Source organism: Bactrocera dorsalis, chromosome 5 (genome assembly GCF_023373825.1).
Source record: "Bactrocera dorsalis isolate Fly_Bdor chromosome 5, ASM2337382v1, whole genome shotgun sequence".
NCBI classification, from domain to species: Eukaryota; Metazoa; Arthropoda; class Insecta; order Diptera; family Tephritidae; genus Bactrocera; species Bactrocera dorsalis.
In genome coordinates, this window is record NC_064307.1 from 34,694,182 (window position 1) to 34,713,057 (window position 18,876).

The window sequence follows — 18,876 nt, forward strand, 5'->3', positions numbered from 1 at the left end:
AAAAAAAATTCCAAACATAATTTTGGGAAAAAATAATTTTGAAAAGTTGAAAAAAAAATTTTGAAAAAATAATTTTGAAAAAGGTGAAAAAAAAAATTTTGAAAAGTTGTAAAAAAAATTTTGAAAAACTTGAAAAAAAAAAAATTTGAAAAAAAAATTGAAAAAGTTGAAAAATTTTTTTAAAAAATTAAAAAAAAAAAGAAAAATTAATTATTAAAAATTTATTTTTTCGCTACAAAAAAAAAATTTAAAATTTAAAAAAAAAAAATTATTATTTTTGAGTAAATAATTTGAGCATAAAAAACAAACATGTTGGAAAAAATTTCTAATTAAATATAAATATATTTGAATTTTTGAAAAAAAAAAAATTTAGAGTGTGTAATATTCATTTATTAATTTTACTTGAAATAAAATTCAAAATCTAATTTTTAATCCAAAATTTTTTAATTAACAAATTTTCAAACCCGAATTGTGGTAGTGTAAATTCGCAAATATAAGTGAATAATATAATTTATATATTAGAAGTTCCGATTTATAGCTTTAACAACAAATTTTTTAAAGGCTGAATTGAAAACTCAAGATTTTTATAAGAAATGCAACTTTAATAAAAACGTTTTAGGCAACTTTATTGCGACGCATTTGACAAATTTTGGGAAACAATCTTTTGATTGCGGATTTTGGGGCGATTTCTCATAAATTCAAAAACTATTTTTTCTTCTTTATGTCGTCTTTCAAGCTAAAAACGCCAAAATAAGTGATTACTCTAGTGATCTACATATTCTATTATAATAAAGATGACACGCAGCCAATCGGTTTAGAAAAAATATTAGAGATAAAGCAGTTTCGCTGTAAAGCTTCGGGATTTACCTATATACAATTGAGGTTATGGTAATCACTGATCCGGCGTGGTTGCTTTCACAAGAAATCACTTTTCCGTTTCAAGAAATCACTTAACTGGTACAAATGCTAGTTAAAATCTTTTTATAGATCGGCGAAGAGTTTTCAGTAGTGAGAAAAATACTAAACCGTTAGCTGTGCTCTCGAAGACTATTCGCCTTTTTTCGTAACACAACATACTTTCAGGCACCAATCGGTGTACCATATATTTTTAATGTCCAATAAATTACATTTCAATACGCTGCAAATTAAAATTAGCTAATTAAGTCTGCTGAACAAAATGATTATTGTTATTGTTGTTATAAGAAGCACCTTGATAAGCTTAATCACCAATGCTATACTTAAATGTATAAATGTGGGTATGTCGCTGGCGCCTAAGTCCAAAAAAAAATGCCAACCGGATTATTTGTCGTGCGGAATATGAGACATATACCATATATATTTATATATGAAAGATTTCTTCAAACATTGCATCTCTTATCGCGCATTGTCTGTCAAATAAAAAAGGTTTTCACACAAGGACTTGATTTTGATCGTTCAGTTTGTATGGTGACTACATGCTATAGAAGTCTAAACTGAAAAACTTGTTCAGATATTATAGTATTGTTTTCGAGAATATTCTATGCCCAATTTGGTGAAGACATCTTGACAGGAAAAAATCTTTTCATACCAAAACTTGTATGTAGTAGTCCGATATCGGCGTTTCCGCAAGAGACAGATGGACAACGTCCAGTGTGTTTAACGTGGGTACCTGCTGACCACAGCCTTACCCCACAGCGCTCAAAAGCACAGCGGATCAAATCAATGCATTGATCAGCGCCCTGGCATTTTTAGTAGTACTTGGCAGTGTGGAATGTACACACTAACCACCTTGGTAGGGCCTCACTAAACCATCTGCCGTACTTTGAGTCCGGCACCCGGTGGCAAAGCAACTCCACATTCAACTGACAAGGGACAGTTTTTCCCACCTTCGGGTTTTAATCACAACCACCACGATACTCTCTGAGAGACCAGTCCGCATGAGCAGGTTGAAACGAGCTCCATGTGCTCAGACCTCGTAGTGAAGACTACTAACAGTTGAGCTTCCATACTGCTCTGGACTGGTAAAAGAAGCAAATATGGCTAAATCGACTCAGCTTGTTACGATGATCATTTTTATATGTACATTTTTTATAGGGTTGTTATTATAGCGACTGTCTAGACTCCGTAAAGGGGAAAGTAACAAGTATGCTGTGATCCCTTAACGGGAGATCCAAGAAACGAGCTATCTGAATATACGTATAAGGTGAAAGGAGTTAAGATAATTGGGTTTATGTGGCATGCAAAGAGGTGATTAGTATTGTGCGGGGACTTGTTGCATGCAGGATACAATTTGAATTAATAAAAATATTGGCAATGGCATGTTGTGAAACTTGACACACAAACTTTATTGACTGGCCTCATAGTGCATCTTGCAGCAATCGTAGGAATGCTTACTGAACATTGTACAAGAGGCATTCATGCAGTAGGCCAAAAATCCAGTCATACGCAAATTGTCAAAGTTGTTGGAAGAAGGTGAGGTGGAAACATCCAGCCACTTTCTTCTCCGTTATTCAGCCTGTGCAAAATGAATGCTGGAAGGCATACCTACGGCGAAACAGCAGACGTAGTCAAAACAGCCATTGGCTGCCTCAGAAATTGGTGATCGGTTTAAAGCATTTTATCGATTTTTTAGGGTCTTTATGACACATTTTTACAGGAGTGCTAGGTACCACAAGGCTCTTTCGTTAGAAGCTGTCTAAGTGAGATCTCCGTTTTAGGTTCGACAATTTAACCAAACCTAACTTAACCTCATGGAATATGTAAAATAAAATCAGGCATCTAGATTCCACTTCAGCGCTTTGTGTATGATGTTCGGGTCGGTTAGGAATACGCCGAAATATTTTCATAAAATAACTCTAGAAATAAATTAAAGAGGAAACTCTGTAAAAATATTACATTGGAGTGCGGTTATTGTCCCTTTTTCTCTATTTGCATGCCTCTAGGGATTTACTCGGTAGTGGTTTGTCCACAGTGTTGCCAACACGCCATTACCCATCACCCCTTTTTGTACACAAATTTCTAACTGGTCACTGTCTGGTGGCGACACCTGCTCGCAGGATGGGGCTGACAGATCGAGAAGACTGCAGAAATGTCTAGAGCAAGCCGCAAAGGAATGGAGCATCTCTTGTGCACTTTTCCTGCATTGGTAAGACTACGCTGTAAGCATCTGGGATCCCCACGGCATGATACACTGGAGAAGGTATCGATAGGAAGGCTGCAGAATCTGTTAAGTTTCGCGTCAAGCGCAGGTATCGTAAACGATGACTACTCCTCTAGGACTTAGCAACTTAATTTCATCTGATAACGCAAAGGACAAAACTGGTCTATACGTGGTTTATTTGTCTACCATATTAATCTAACCTAACTCTTGTTTACTTAAAGAGCAGCCAGCCTAGAAACGTGGCGGCACCCAGAAAATAAAGCAGCTTTTTGTATGTATTCTCTAGCATCTTCTGAGCGAAGCCTGAAAGCAAACCGCTCAAGTTTTATTAACCCGAGAACAGAATTTCCGAAATTAGCAACTCAAATATCAAAATCAATATTTTTAGTGAGAAAATCTAAAACTTATGCATTTTGCTTTCCTTTTTTGTTATACATATCCGAAATTTATGGATCCTTGAAAATTGCGGTTGTGCATATAGTTTCCGAAAATTTCAGTGTCATTCCTTCCACATCTTCCGCGTTGCTATAGAGCTCTTTGTATTAGTTTGTTATTTACTTAATGCGGTACTGCGCTCAAATAAAGTGCCGCATATGTGATTTGTGTAATTTTAATTGCATCACGGTTGGAAATTTGCGTTAAATAAAATCTGTACATATGTAAGTATGTAAGTTTAGAAAGAATAATATGGTGCGACGTGAACCACGTGAAACCACTTGCTGGTTGATCTACGCGGCCCTAAGCGGCATTTAGCGGTTTCTTCCGGTTTGATCGGCTTAGCTAATTCTTATATACTAGCCACATCTTGATATATATTTAATGTAATATATAATATTTAAACGAGCGCGTGCATTTCTAGTATAAACTACAGCGATTTAAATTAATGCTCTTGTTTTATAATGCCGAGTGCTACAGCCTATTTGGTGGGGAATATTAATTGCACAGAGCGTGTGATAAATGCAAATTAGGTTACATTAACGCTCTAACTCACAAGTACATAGGGCACGGTAAACAAACAAGGCCACAGCCAAAGAGCAACATGCGACAAAATTGCGTAAGAAAGTCAGAAAATATTCGGCAATCAAAATACTTCCGCACCCGAGTGCCAGCAATCGTATCGTGGTGTCACTAATTATATGACAATTTGACAGCTGTGATAAAATGCTGCATATTGACATAAAAACAAAAGCAAAATGTCATATATGTATGTTTGGGTGCTGATAATTGGAACCCTCTACTCGCTTAGCCAAAATTACCAAAGACCTATCCCGTTTTCCTGCTAAGAGCTCAATGTAGCTCCCGCTGTTGCCTGGCTAACCGACCGCTGTTTGAATTGGCGCTGACTAGCGGTTGACTAGTCGCGTAGGCACTATCGGCGCGTCAAAAAGGAACTGAGAATTATGTGGGCTAAGCACATCTTATCACTGGAATTAAATTTTGCTCTGATTATGCTGATTGACATGGACGAATGTACAAATACCAGGTGACAGGTGACAATAGACAATACAGCGAACGGACATGGCATCTGCCGAACCGGAGACACATAATGGAGTGCATACTCAAAATTGCCAAAATTAGTTATCAATGCGTACATTTGTATGTGTGTGTTTTGTGCGTTGGCAGGGCGGCTATCACTACAGGCGCGCTTTGTGTATATTTGTAGTTGGCTTTCTCAGTTCCGTGTGTACAATTGTACACTTAAGTGTAAAACCCATTGACCTGTTGCATGTATTTTGTACAATGCGAAATTAGTTATGTACGTATGTATGTATGTACAGCTCTCATTGTGCACATTTAAATGTGTTTGTAGCAGGGGTTTAGATTGTGATTACAGTTTCGGTCTGATTTCAAATCATTTGTGATAGTACCTGTCAATTAGTATACTGTAGGTGTTACTGCTATTTGTCTTATTGTTGTTGTTGTTGTCATTATTGATGATTGTGTTGTGTATGTGTTGTTGAGATGCCATCATTACAGTCACACTATAAAGCGTTTGACCAGACAAACTGGAGCTTTATTTAGCATTGACTACTGCTGGCGCAAACAGCTTCAGCTTAACGGTGAAATAGTACAATTGTTGCGCTGCAATTTAAGGACTAAAAAGTCTTACTTGCGATTTTAGTAAATGTAAGTGCAAAAGTGTATAATTAGCTTTCGGTTTAGTGGAGTTTTTCTTAAGCAAAGGCAACCGTGGCGAAGCTTCGAGTGAAAGAAAAATATTTTTTTTATAATTTTTTTTAATAACGGTATGGACGTGGCAATTTTGTGGATACTACGATGTTTGGCACATACTTCGGGTTCAGAAAAGGATAAAAAATATAGCATAGTTGGTTATTATGACTATAAAGCTTCAAATGTTGTAGCTTCTAGCATTAGTAGTTGAATAGTTACTAAGTGCAGTCAGACAGTAGTTGTAACAGTAGTCAATCAATACCATAGAGTTGTTTATTTTTTCTCGACTTTGAGCTTATGCAATAGTACTGGTACAAGAGATTCCACCTTGACGAATTCGCGCGAGTATACAAGTTATCAGTGCCGTCTATAGCAGCCAAAAGACAAAATAGAACCAAAAGCATGACAATCTAGCAGCAACGGTGGCAAACCTCATCCAAAGGATGTTGGACCTATAGACTGATAGACCGGATAGACAGACGCTAAGAGGACCTGGAAATTCATCTGATCCAATTATTAAGTGGTCATGAGTGCTTTGGAAGCTTCCTGTACAGATTCCATCATGACATTAGTGCTATTAGTCGACTTGTACAGAGTACATATTAGACTGTGAATATGTGCTCTTTTTTTGCACTCACTTTTTAAGTACAAGGAAAGACTACACTCAGTGCTAGTTTTACGGTGGAAAACTTGACTACGTTCACACTTGTCAGTCCACTGCAAACTGGAAAGCTGTCAGCGAAGCGGCACCTTCAATCATGACAAAACTGAGACGTATGTATACAGTTGATTAGGCGTCCGTCAGTTCGTACTATAGAGGAGACTTAAAATGTTTTATCACTCCCTCGAAGTTATACTTAATCCGGTGGTTCCATCGAAGATACATGTGATGGGAGTAGGTTAAGTTGAGCGGATTTAAGTTCTGCGCACTGACTTTTGATGCTTTCCGCTGCTATGAAAAGATTGCTAGAGTTTGAGATGGTACGTTTAGCAATGCCGATGTCTTTGTAAAGATCTCACTGCTCAGCGGTAGACTAGCTGTGGTTTGAGGAGTGCAATTTTACACAAAAAGACTTGAATGTTGAATTATTAGAGAGATTTTGAATGTGATATTCGCATAGCTATAACTAACATAACTACACTCGGTGGTAGTTTTACGGGCAATGGATTGATGTCAGCGAATCGCCAGCCTCAATCATGATAAAACTGAGACTTTTTGAACCACCAAAGACGAAGTACATAATATTTAATCCGATGGTTTCATGGGAGAGATAGTGAATTAAGTAAGGTTTAGTAGAACCGAGCTCCGGGTTTCGATTGTTTCCTCTACTATTAAAAAAGTACAACAGGTAGAGTTTGTAATGGTACACTATGCAACGCTGATGACTTTGTAAAGATCTAAGTAGCTGCTTAGCTTTGCACTGTTTGTGTTTTGAAGAATGTAAGCGGACCAAGGCTCACTAATATTTTACTATATAATAAATTTACACCAGCTCAACGTGGAGCTACTTGATACGAAAGAGAGATCGATACTGTCAACAACTTAATAATAGTCGAGACTAGAGCAAGTTGATGGTCTCTCTTCGAGATGTACCTGCATAATTTGGAGAAAAACAAGCACCGCGGTCCATTAGGCAGATGATATGAGTTGAAACAGCTTATCATACTTAAGTTCAGTTCTGTGGCATTGATATCTCATTTGCTCCGGTGTGAAGAATAGAAGATTTCCACAGATTTCAAGTTCTATTCGGTCGTCGTTACGCATACTTTTGGAGCTAGATTTTAAGCAAAAAAGCGAGTAATTTTACAAAAAAAAAGACACCAAAGTTTATAGAAAACGTTCGTCAGATAACTACGGCGATGATGCCAGTTATAGCGAGTGAAATGTAAATGACATACATAAATACATCGTCATCTAAAATGCAAATTAACTTATCAACAAAAAAAAAAAAACAAAAATCGAAATTGAGTTTTTTATTCCCTGCGATTCTCTATATCATATTTCATATATGCATAAGTTAAATTTTAGGGTTTCGTTATCAGTTATAACCGATTTATAACCATTTTATAACCAAAACTTTTTTTCCGCTTTTTCTTCGCCAAAAAAGTGATATTTCGTTAGTTTGTTTTATATAAAATTTTAAGTTTTGGCTATCAGTTATAACCGATATATAACCATTTATAATAACCATTTTATAACCAAAACTCAAAATTTATTTTCTAATTTATCGTTTTTTCTTCGCCTGAAAAGTGATGTTTCATTAGTTCGTTTTATATAAAATTTTAGGTTTTGGCTATCAGTTATAACCGATATATAACCATTTATAATAACCATTTTATAACCAGAACTCAAAATTTGTTCAAAATTAGTGGTTTATTCTCATTTTTTTCATTGCCTGTAAAGTGATGTTACGTTGTTTTGCATTTTAGATGACGTTAAATAAATACTTAAAGATAATTTTTAATGCAAAACGAAAGCGCTTCTTATTTTCTACTATTTTTTTTTTTCAAAATTCACATTATCAATTTTGATAGCTTCTAATTATTTGGTTTGTAAATAAGCATAAATTCGAGATGAATTTATTTTATATTTTGTAAACAATTTTTATAAGCTACCACTAATGACGCTTCTATCAGAATGGCATCAATATTATCAGCGTATTAGTTGTGTTACTTTACCTATCAGCAGTTCATTGTGTTAATAAGTTACGTAACCTTGAGATCCGCATAAGAGACCCCCAATGAATTTTACGAATTTTAATCATATTTAAAGCTATTATAGCAATTACTGACGCGTTGCTTAAAAACTTTTTATAATACATTGTATGGTATGTGCTGGAATGTGGCTTAGGCGTCAATTAGGCGATGAGATGCGATTAAAAATGGGCGTGCGAAAATAAGAAAAAATAAACAAATATATATACATACATATATGTATATAATATTTGTGCAACTTACGAGGTGATATGATAACTGAAAACAAAAAATTTCAATAAATTAAAAATGTATTTTTAAAGAAGGCACAATAATTAGGGTGTGGTAATGAGTACATTTTGTGATTAATTATTTTGCATATATAAATAGCATAACTTTGAAATATTTGAATGGAAACTTTCTTCTTTTTTTTCAAAGAGTCTTTATATAAACCCTTTAGCTTGCAAAATTATTGAAACTCACCGGAGGAAGCATGCCTTCTTATTCAACTAAAGTTACGGTACTTACGTGCGCCACAAAGTTTCATTAACTTTTCACCACCGCTAAATGACTTTTCAATTGTCACGTGGGTGATACAAAGTGACTGCACATACCTTTTAAATAACTTTATGCAACGTGAGAGCCGTCAAGTGTTGAAATTTCTACACTTGTTGAACTTTCGGTTTCAACTTACAAGTTTGACGCTTGTTGTAATCGAAACCTCTTAACGCTCCCCCGCAACTCCTCAAAACGTGTAGACGCACCTGAACTTCGCTAAGCCTTTGATATGCCCACTTGCAAATGAATTTTTAATTTTTACCAAAAACAATGAATTTTTAGAAAATATTTAAAAATTGTAGCATACTTTTCAGCGTCCAAAGGCAGTGCGTCATTAAGCGTGACGTTGTCACACGAGTGTCGCCTGTTTATTATCCTCCAATTAGTCGCTTGTGCTGACGTGTACATTTTGTTTACTTTTATTCATATTTATTTCATTTATATCATTTTACATTTCCTTTCTTTTGCAGCGAGCGCCCTTGACCACGGCAAGCAAACATAAACGGACGTAGCACCCATTATATTAAAATGGCACAACAACATAGACCTACTACATTGGCAGCCGTCAACTATCAGCGGATATATCTCACTTTGGTGCTGTCAATTGTGTGGCTGGTGAGTGACGCTTGCGCAGCGCCGATGGTGAATGCGTTGGCGGGCATACCGCAGTACGGCACGCGTCAACAAGCCGATAAGCAACTGACATTGTTGAACGAACTGTTTAACAACGTTAATGAGGAGGCACTCCTCACTGAATTGGTGAGTATAACAAAGCGTAGACTTTATAATACATTCGTGATTGCTTTAGAATTTTTAATGCAATGGTAGATAAACACACAGTTTTTCAATATAAGGCTGATAGTCTGCAACTAAATCTCCGCTCCAAAGAAAGGCAAGTCGATCACACAGCTGGTTTGGGTTCAAATAGAATGTCAAAGTCTCAGTTATAGCCGAGTTTACAACGTCGAGTTGGAAATTCTAAGCCAAATCAGGTCCTTCTCCCCTGGTCTTTCTAACGGAGTGGAGGTCTTCCTTTTCTTCTGCTTTCACCGGCGGGTACTGCATCGCACACTCTCAAAGTCAGAGTGTTTTCATTCTTCCGTCATATTTCTCGAACGGCTCATCGTTCCAGCGACTGCGGTATTCGCCCAAAGGACCATAAATCTTCCGTAGAACCTTTCTCTCGAAACCTCCTATCGCCGACTAATCAGATGTATCGTCCATGCCTCAGCTGGTGACGGGGATGATGAGAGATTTGTAGAATTTGGTCTTAGTTCGTTGAGAGAGGACTTTACTTCTCAATTGCCTACTCAGTCCGTGTATGCACCTGTTAGCAAGAGTTATTCTGCGTTGGATTTCGATACTGGCGTCATTGTTGATGTTAATGTTGGTTCCAAGACAGACGAAATTGTATGCGACTTTAAATTTAGGTCTGCCAACACTATCGTGGGAGTCAAGACGTGAATGCGACAACTCAAACAGTTGATGTCAGGAGATACTTGTCTTGCTCTGGTTTACTTCCAGATCCATTTGCGAAAGAGAGTCGCTTTGTCTGAAACCTCGTTTGGTATCGAATGGCTCGGAGAGGTCATTCCCAATGTGTGTGCTCTTTTCACGGTTTTTTTACAAGAATGGCGCATGATGAATATCAGGTCAGTTGCTGATTTTCTAGGCCTGAAGCCACACTTATATGCTCCAATCTGTTTTATGAAGGTGGGCTTTAATCTTCCTCACAGTACGCTCGATAGAACCTTACACGCGGTATTGAGGAAGCTTTTTCCACTATAGTTGGCGTAGATTCTGGGGTCTCCTTTTTTGTGGATTGGGCAGAAAGCTCGTTAAATTCCAATCGTCGGGCATCCTTTCATGCGGCCATATTTTACAAAGAAGCTCATTATCAGTTCTTCGCCGCCGGATTTGGATAGCTCGGCCGGCAATATATCGACAACCGCGGCTTTGTGGTTATTCATGACTTTTTTTCCAACCTTAAAAAACTTGGTGGATTTGAGTGGCAAAGTCAACTTTTTAAATATTTTTAAATAGGATAGGATTCAAAATGGCAGGCAAAATTGATCGGATTCGCTTGAAACTTGTTACTCGGGTGTTTTTGGGGACGATGATTACGATCGAAATCTACTTCTTGTATGTTAAAGTCTTTATTTTTGTAGGCTTTTCTAGCTTCGTTGCGACCAAAGCTAACGGTTTACCATTTTTTATTTTGTATATAATTATTTAATTTGAACTTTTAATGTAATAACTACTTTAATAATTTTTTTTTCAGAAGAAATATCGTCGCGAGCAGCCGAATTATCTGAGTAAGTGGCCCGGTTTACGCGATCTCGTGCTAATGCCAGACTACGCGGATATTGCTCTGAATAACGATGATGGGGACGACAACTACGAGTTGCCCAGTTTCGAGGAGCGTCTAAAGCAGATTTCAACAAATGCGCTAGATGGCGCTGAGGTTGCTCATGATTCTTCAGCAGGCAGGAAAGATAATAATACATTCAAGAATCAAGGTGTTAAGAAGAATTTACAATGTAAGTCGAGTGTAGTCATCAAAAATGAACTACAAACAATTTCGTTGCATAACATTGTCTGATTAAATAACCCTTTTGTCTCATTATTGCATCACATGACGCTGCGGCAACTAATCGAACCTCTGTTACTAACCACACTTATTTTTGCATGTCTCCATGTATTATTTACATACAGTACATAAACAATGTAAGCACCACATAAGCATTTAATTACCGTTATTTACACACTGAATGTAACCACGATATTAACACTGTGCTCTTTCTTAGCAGATATGTCACCTTGCCACTTCAAAATCTGCAACATGGGACGCAAACGGAATGCCCGCTACTTCGAGGACTAAGTACAGTTAGTTACACGATGTCGCTAATGTCACATTTGTCTAATAAAGAACGAAATTCTGATCGGCCAAAGCTACTTAAATAGTTCAACTACATACGTACATACATACATACAAACATGCACTAACTTATAGTATAGAGAATATAATGGAGTTGTTGTAAATTTGTAGGGAACCCAATGTTGGGTGGGGGGAGACGTACGAAAAGTATTTAGCTGTAATTTAAACAAATTCATTCACATTTATATACCGTTTTAAAAATTAAGAAGAAGAAACAACAACAAAAACTAGAAAGTATTTATTGTCTTTAAATGTATTCACATGCACACATGTACGTAGCGTTAGTTTTACTTAATATTTAAACAAATTATACACGATGTGAACACACATGCATACATATTTATTGAACATAAATACATACTTACATACCAAATTGGCGAGAAATGTACCACCAAGTTAAGAAAAATATATTGAAATTTGTTGAATACCGCAATGCATTCATACTTACATACACACGCATATGTTAAAGATGCATTTGAGTTTTGTTCAAAAATTATATGAAAACCTCAAATTGGTAAATTTTTTGTTTTAATTCTGCTATGACTAACGAGTAAGGAAGAAATACATACATATAATGGCGTATTTGGGAAATGTTCTACGGATCATTCTGAACAAATTTGGTTTCGAGGCAGAGTTTTTCAGGCAAATTGAACAAATTTGAATAATGGATTGTACCAGGTATGTGCTATAAAGGATGATCCATTTCGAGGTTCCCTACTTTTTTAAAGAAAAATCACAGCAGCTTCAAATTCAAAGTGCAATGTTTATTATTATTCGAAAGAACATTCTTTGGCATTTATTTTTTGAAGATTGATTGAGAAGAAATGTTGTCCGCGGCTACGTCTTAGATGGTACATTCGTTGAGTTTAATTTTCAATGACTCGTTCGAGCATTTCGACTGGTAACTGGCGAATGACACAAGTGTTGTTTCGTTCCAAGGCCTGAATCAAAGCGGAATTGTCTGCATATCCGCATAGACTTTTGCTTTACATATGCCCATAGGAAAAAGTCTAACGGTGTGATATCACACGATCTTGGTGGCCAATCCACCGTCCCACGTGAAATTTTGTGCTCACCGAAGTGTTCTCTTAATAAATCCACTGATTGTTGCGATGTGTGAGAGTCTTGCAGTCTTGATGAAGCCAAATGACGTGGAGATCCCGAGCTTCAATTTCAGGCATCAAATAGTCCGTTATCATGTCACGATAACGGTCGCCATAGACAATTACGTTCTCACCGACAACATTGAAGATTCTGAAGAAATATCGCCCAATGAATCCACGGCCCACAAACCACACCAAGTTGTTGTTTTTTTCCGGGATGAAATGGCAGCTTTTGAATCTCTTCCTCCCTAATGGCAATTTCACTTATTTACAAACCCATTGAGTGAGAAATAGGCTTCATCGCTGAACAATATTTGGCTCGAAAACATCGGATCCTCTTGGAAGTTCTCAAAAGGTCATAAAGCGAAGCGATGTCGCTTTGGAAGGCTGAGAGGCTTCAGTTCTTGCACAGCTGTATTTTGAATGCTTCCAATTTAAGATCTCGACGTAAAATGCGCCAAGTCGTTCCATACATCAGTCCGAGTTGATGCGAACCACGCCGAATCGACTCCCCACGGTCATCGTGTACACTCTCAGCTTCGGCGTGCTGTACGTTGTCTATTTGTTCGAATATATTCCAGTAGTGAATACTGGGTCTCAAGACATGATAGCTTTACACGACTAATGCGTGATCTGTCAAAAAAAGGCAACTGAAAAAAGTACCTATATTTGGATCACCCGTTAGTTTGCTCGATCTGACTGATTCCGGCAAAAGATTTATATCAAAATGCACATACTATACGTATTATTTTTAATGCAAACTGACAAACCAAATTTTCTGATATCTAAATCGCTAGCTCGAAACCGATTTTCGATCCTCTCTTAGACAAAGCTGTTCAGAATGATCTGTAGAACATATCCCGCATACGTGATTTTTCCATTCTTATGTGCATATGGTATGTACATGTAGTATACTCGTAATTTGAGCTTAAGCTCTTTGAAAATTATTTCAATATTTCTCGGGTAGTATGCCTGCGATCAATGATCAGACTGTGATATCTGCTTCTACGACTAAGTAATCTTTGTTGTTGTTGTTGTAACGGATACCTAATCCCCGTTAGGATGGAAAAGATTGGATGAGTTGTAATCGAGGTCGTGCTGTTTCGACGGGGTCGGCCAATAGGGTGAGGGGTATCAGATGTGTAGGTTTGGTAGGGCATGTAAAGAGGTGGCTAGTGCTATGCGGGGAACCGTTGCACGCTGGACATACGAGTATGTATGTTTGATATGTCAGGGTCGATTCTGGATAAGTAGGAGTTTAACCTGCTTTGGTATACTGAACGAAGCTGCGCAAGGGTCACCCTCTATTCTAGCGCCAACTCGAGCTTTTCGTCTGCGCTTTGTTAGGGTTAACACCTAATCGGTGGTTTGCAGCTCTTAGGTGGAAGCTTCGTAGGGCTCTTTTCACAATCTCACTGATTGTGCATGAAAACATCCCTGATAATCAACACTATGTCGTTCGCATTTGCAATTGCTTTCACTTCTCCTCCATTGAAGTAGTAGTCCTTACTACCGATAAAAGCTGGAAAAGGACGCCTCATTTAGTGCCTCTGCTTGAGCAGAGTGTTAGTATCGGTGCGCCATTTGATCCTATGAACATTCGATTGTTGTTGTAGCGGCAACAAATTACGGAAACATTTGGAGGAATGGTGCTAAGTTGACAGTTCTTGGGCGGATAAAAATCCGAGCTCGCTCCGTTCCGAGTGTTCCGTCTTTTCCAAGATTTGGCGGATGGTGAATATCTGGTCAGTTGTGGATTTGCCAGGTCTAAAGCCACACTGATAAGGTGCAATCAGTTTGTTGACGATGGGCTTTCACACAATACGCTCAATAGAACCTTATATGTGATGTTGAGGAGGCTTATATCCCACGGTAGTTGGGACAGATTGTGGGGCCTCTCTTTTTGTGAGACCCGAGAAAACTTTACTAATTATCAAATAATTCGAAAAGTATTTGTCGGATTTGCTGCAAATTTTCAGAGAATATCTTTAAGATATTACAACGAACATGTTCAAAATTTAATTGCCATTTGATAGAAGATATTATTGAAGCTATAAATAGTCATCATAATTTAAGCATTTTATTGATATTTCATTGTACATAATAAGTATTTTCTTAGTTTTACAAAAACTCTTTATTTTTTGTTAAACATTTATTGAATTCTAAATGTCGCTGGAGCTTATATGATTCACAACTTTGTTTGTATTCAATATTGATTTCACCGCTACAAACTATACATAAATACTATATATATATATATATTTGTTATTTTTTTTTAATATTTGCAGTAAAAACTACAATAGACCTCACATAAAATTGTAAAACTAATTTTAAAAAGTAAAAGTACATATTTATAATTCGTTTTTACTTACTGTTATTTGAAGCATCTTCGTACACATTTAAACTCTATTTTACAAATACATACTACAGTTTATAAAAGTAACATGGCTGCTTTATACAGTTACAGTTTGATTTATCGTCTTCTTTGGATTAATGTTCACTTATTTTGTTTACTTACTTAATATGTTTTTTGACAATCTCTACATTGGTACGGATATTTTTTAAATGCTTTTTGAAATTTTTACACAAGCTAAAACACCCGATCTATGTTTATTCTTATTCTAAAACCATGATAATTTCATTTATTACTCTATTAATTTGTCTTTGCATGGAAATTGAATGCGCAAGTTTTAGGCAGTTGTATACTTGTATTATTATCGGTATAAATAATTGAAAACTTAACTATGTATATGATCATTAAATTTAAAAGAGCATCACAAAGAATTTTAATTTTGCGTTTCACTAAATAAAGATTGCTTCACTCCTTTGTTTTTGATAAGCTTAGTATATAATGCACAAATAAATGTATGAATATGATGAAATTATGCAATTTGCTATAAACAAATATTTAACGTTTTTGTAGATAAAACGAACGCACAATATCAAATAATTCGATTGACCTAAAATCATGCAAAATTCTAACACTTGCATAAAACAGTACATACATAATTTAACACTTAATTGAACTCTGTGCAAATAAACACCGAAATTTTGATGAGATTTTAATATACAATAATTACCAAAATGGTTTTGCATTCACAATTTTTTTGCAGATAAAATAAAAAAATTTAATATTACTACATCTACAAATCGACTTACTTAAGGGAATCAAATAATAAGCACAAAATTGTATGCAAGTGGAAAACAAAATAATAAACTTTTAAAATATTAACACTAGAACGGTTATTTATATGTATGTATGCATAGCATTAGCTGTTATCCGTTCTGATAGACAGATAATCAGTGGGTGGTGACGTACAGCAAATATAGTCCTTCGCTTAGTTGTTCTATGGCACTTTGGAGTTTTACAGTGTGCGCATAAGATTTCGACATGCCAATTTTAGTCGGTTCCTTTGATTTTACCTAGGACTTCTTCTTCCTCTTCAAGTTGCTTAATTTCTTTAATGACTTCCTTTTTCCGCTTCACTTTGTCTAATTGATCTTTTTCGGGTTTCTTAAGTTCACCACTTTTGATTCTTTGCTCGATTGTCTCTATTTCACGTAACTTTTTTCGAAGCTTTTTCAATTTTTTCGATGTATCAAGTCCTTCATCTGACTGCATTTGCAGGGAGGCCTGCAATTCGCTGGCTAGTTTAACAACGGCATCGTTATTATTTGTACTTGTCTTATTAGCGTTGGTATTAACTTTGGAGGACGTTGCCTTAGACGTTCCGTTGTTAGCAAGAACGAGCAATCCAGGTATTTGTTGTGTTTGTGATTGAGGTTGCTTAACTTTTTTATTGTTACTCGTTCCACTATTAATTGATTTAGGACCTACGGAATTTTCCTGTTGCTTTGCGACCTTCTTTGCTTTGGCACGCTCTTGCTTTTCTCGCTCTTTTTTAGTCTGCTCGGCCACAAGTGGACACATGCCAGGCGGAAGCGTGCTCTTACGTTGCGCAAATTGCTTACCTTTGCTTTCGTACAAGGGCACCTCTTCTTGTGGTACATAGCCGTCTTTAACGCGGCGAGCTTTGCGCCATGTACCATCCGGTCGTTGAGTCGCTGGGATAAATTTTCCATCACTATCGGTTAGATAGGTAGTCATTTTTTGTAATGTTGGTAATGTTTTCTTTAATAATAGGAAAATCACAAAATCAGCGACAAACTGCTTAAAATTTTTGCAGTAAAACAGCAAAAAACACTGAATGTCAGAAGTCAGATGTCAAAATGTATGGAATAGTGTTGCCGGATGTATTTAAAGAATTGAAATAGTCACATTGACAAACTTCTTTTGTAGATGGCGCTGCATTTCAAATTATCATGCTAGAAGCAATTTAATGATAGCGAGTTTACGTGCAGAAATGGAAAAATTTTATAAGTCCTATAATCATGTTAAAAGTAATGGACCCATGAAGAGAAATTTGTATTTTTTTATTTTTCACTATTTTGTTAATCATTAAGCATAAATATTCTTGTGTTGTTGTTGTTATTGTTATAACAAGTACTTAAACCCTGTTTGATGGTAAGGATTAGATAAGTTGTCATCCAAGTTGTCCAACGGAAGGTCCAGGAAGCGTGCCTATTCGACGTGTTCGGAACATGAGGAGGGTGGTGTCAGATGTGTAGTGTGCGTGCTAGAGTCATGCGGGGACTCGTTACACGCCGAACATAAGCTTGATATGTCAGGGTCGATTCTGGATATGTATAAGTTTAATCTGCTACAATAACTAGAACGAAGCTGCGCAAGGGTCACTCTCGTTTCGTTTCTCGTGGAAACTCGATATCTTCGTTTGTAATGGGTGATGGTTAGGCTCTAAGTTCCATTCACTGAGAGGGAGTCAGTGAAGGTATTAATGGCTCCGCTGTGAATGAGGGTCTTTACTCCTTGATATGACTCCCTTTTGTTTACGCGTTTCTCAGGTTTCAGTAGTGGAACCATTCTTCCATATTTGAAGAGTGGTCAGAGACAAGTTGAGGACTTTGGTGACGTATTTTACTCCTGTCGACCCTAGGTGCTTTAGCATCACCATGTTTATTCCATTAGGGCCAATGGATTTAGAAAGTTTGCTTTATTGATGACACTCCGTACCTTCTCATCGGTGAAAGGTAAATTGTCGGTTAAAATAGCTCACGCACTTCTTTGAGTCCGTACAGACATGATCATTGAATTGTATTTTAACTCGCTTATCAGGTCTCTTCTGGGTAGACAAAGCCTTGTCAGTAGTAAAAAGCTTACTCACGCCAGTGGAAAGATTGCAATACTTCAAGTACTCTATCCATTTTCTCCGCATGTGTTGATTTACTATTTGTCGAATCTTCATATTAAGATCCCTTATTCGGAGGTCACAGGGATCGTCATGTCGTAAGCTTTATTAAAGCTCACGAAGATATGATTGTCCACAGAAATCAGGTTTCTCGAGGTAATTATGAGCAGATGGTCTGATGCAAGAGTTAGCACAGGTTGCAAGGTTATGCTCTTTATCAGACTACCACTAGCGATGGTAATATCGGGTGAGCTATTACAGGTGCCCAAAATTCTGGTGGTGTCTTTGTTATTCAATGTACAGAATGTCGAATATCTATCTGTTCCGCCAGCTCTATTCCATACAATCAGAAGATCTTAGCGGCTTTTTAACTTGGTTTCATTGATCGCAGCTATCGATACGCGTTCCCGGCACATAAATGCAACTATCTCCTCGAAATAACTCCAGGATCCGTGGCTGTTGAATTTCAGAATTCGAATTTGATGGTTGTCGCACTGTGTTGTTGGAGGGTTAGTTGGAACACGTCGGGAAGACACACAAGCCAGTACATGAATTGCATTTGACAGATTCCAACGTAAGACGGTCTGACACACGGAACAGGCTGATAAAGCTAGTTCTTTGTGATTCCCACAACTGCTAGACCTGGATCACCAGACTCATATTGGTTTATTGGTAGTTTAGTCTTTAATTATTGCATTATTGCACTTTTCTTTTCTTATTAGACATTTATTTCAAAACATTCCCCAACTCACTATTTTTATGTACCAAATATCTGAAGTAGCTGCTAGCAGCATGAAGCAATGTGAAAGAAATTTGGATATATTGTTGTGGCGGCAGTTCCCTTTCAAACATTAACAGCCGTAATTTTGAGGTACACTTTCGAGTTAACAGAGCTTCGCCGGATATAAAATCATGTTCTTTCCAGAAATGTAGACTCGACGGTCACTGGAACAATACGATCTTTTCGTCGACTTTAGAACGTGAGAGTGGAATATTTTGGGCGTT

General features: G+C 36.9%; 2 protein-coding genes across 3 annotated transcripts; one reads left to right on the forward strand and one right to left on the reverse strand.

Annotated features, from left to right (window-relative positions):
* Nucleotides 1-5,119: 5,119 nt before the first annotated feature.
* LOC105227112 (hypothetical protein) lies at nt 5,120-11,929 on the forward strand. Of its 2 annotated transcripts, none has more exons than XM_011206313.4 (4): nt 5,120-5,266; nt 9,034-9,322; nt 10,845-11,103; nt 11,371-11,929. In XM_011206313.4, the coding sequence occupies exons 2-4, from the start codon at nt 9,092-9,094 to the stop codon at nt 11,442-11,444; spliced, it is 564 nt and encodes a 187-aa protein (XP_011204615.2). In that variant the 5' UTR covers nt 5,120-5,266; nt 9,034-9,091; the 3' UTR covers nt 11,445-11,929. The 2 variants fall into 2 exon arrangements, with proteins under 2 accessions (XP_011204615.2, XP_011204617.2); XM_011206315.4 differs by having other exon boundaries at nt 11,374-11,929.
* A 2,717-nt stretch (nt 11,930-14,646) lies between these two features.
* Nucleotides 14,647-16,819, reverse strand: LOC105227110 (partner of Y14 and mago). Its single transcript, XM_011206309.4, has one exon. It carries the CDS (start codon nt 16,710-16,712, stop codon nt 16,005-16,007), a length of 708 nt encoding a protein of 235 aa, XP_011204611.2. The 5' UTR covers nt 16,713-16,819; the 3' UTR covers nt 14,647-16,004.
* Between the last annotated feature and the right edge of the window lie 2,057 nt (nt 16,820-18,876).

Excerpts from the sequence above, each read along its gene's own strand:
- LOC105227112 (XM_011206313.4), top strand. The coding sequence starts at position 9,092 with ATGGCACAACAACATAGACCTACTACATTGGCAGCCGTCAACTATCAG. Across the intron at positions 9,323-10,844 it reads AGGCACTCCTCACTGAATTG|AAGAAATATCGTCGCGAGCA; the intron begins GTGAGTATAACA and ends TTTTTTTTTCAG. Across the intron at positions 11,104-11,370 it reads TGTTAAGAAGAATTTACAAT|CAGATATGTCACCTTGCCAC; the intron begins GTAAGTCGAGTG and ends GCTCTTTCTTAG.
- LOC105227110 (XM_011206309.4), bottom strand. The coding sequence starts at position 16,712 with ATGACTACCTATCTAACCGATAGTGATGGAAAATTTATCCCAGCGACT.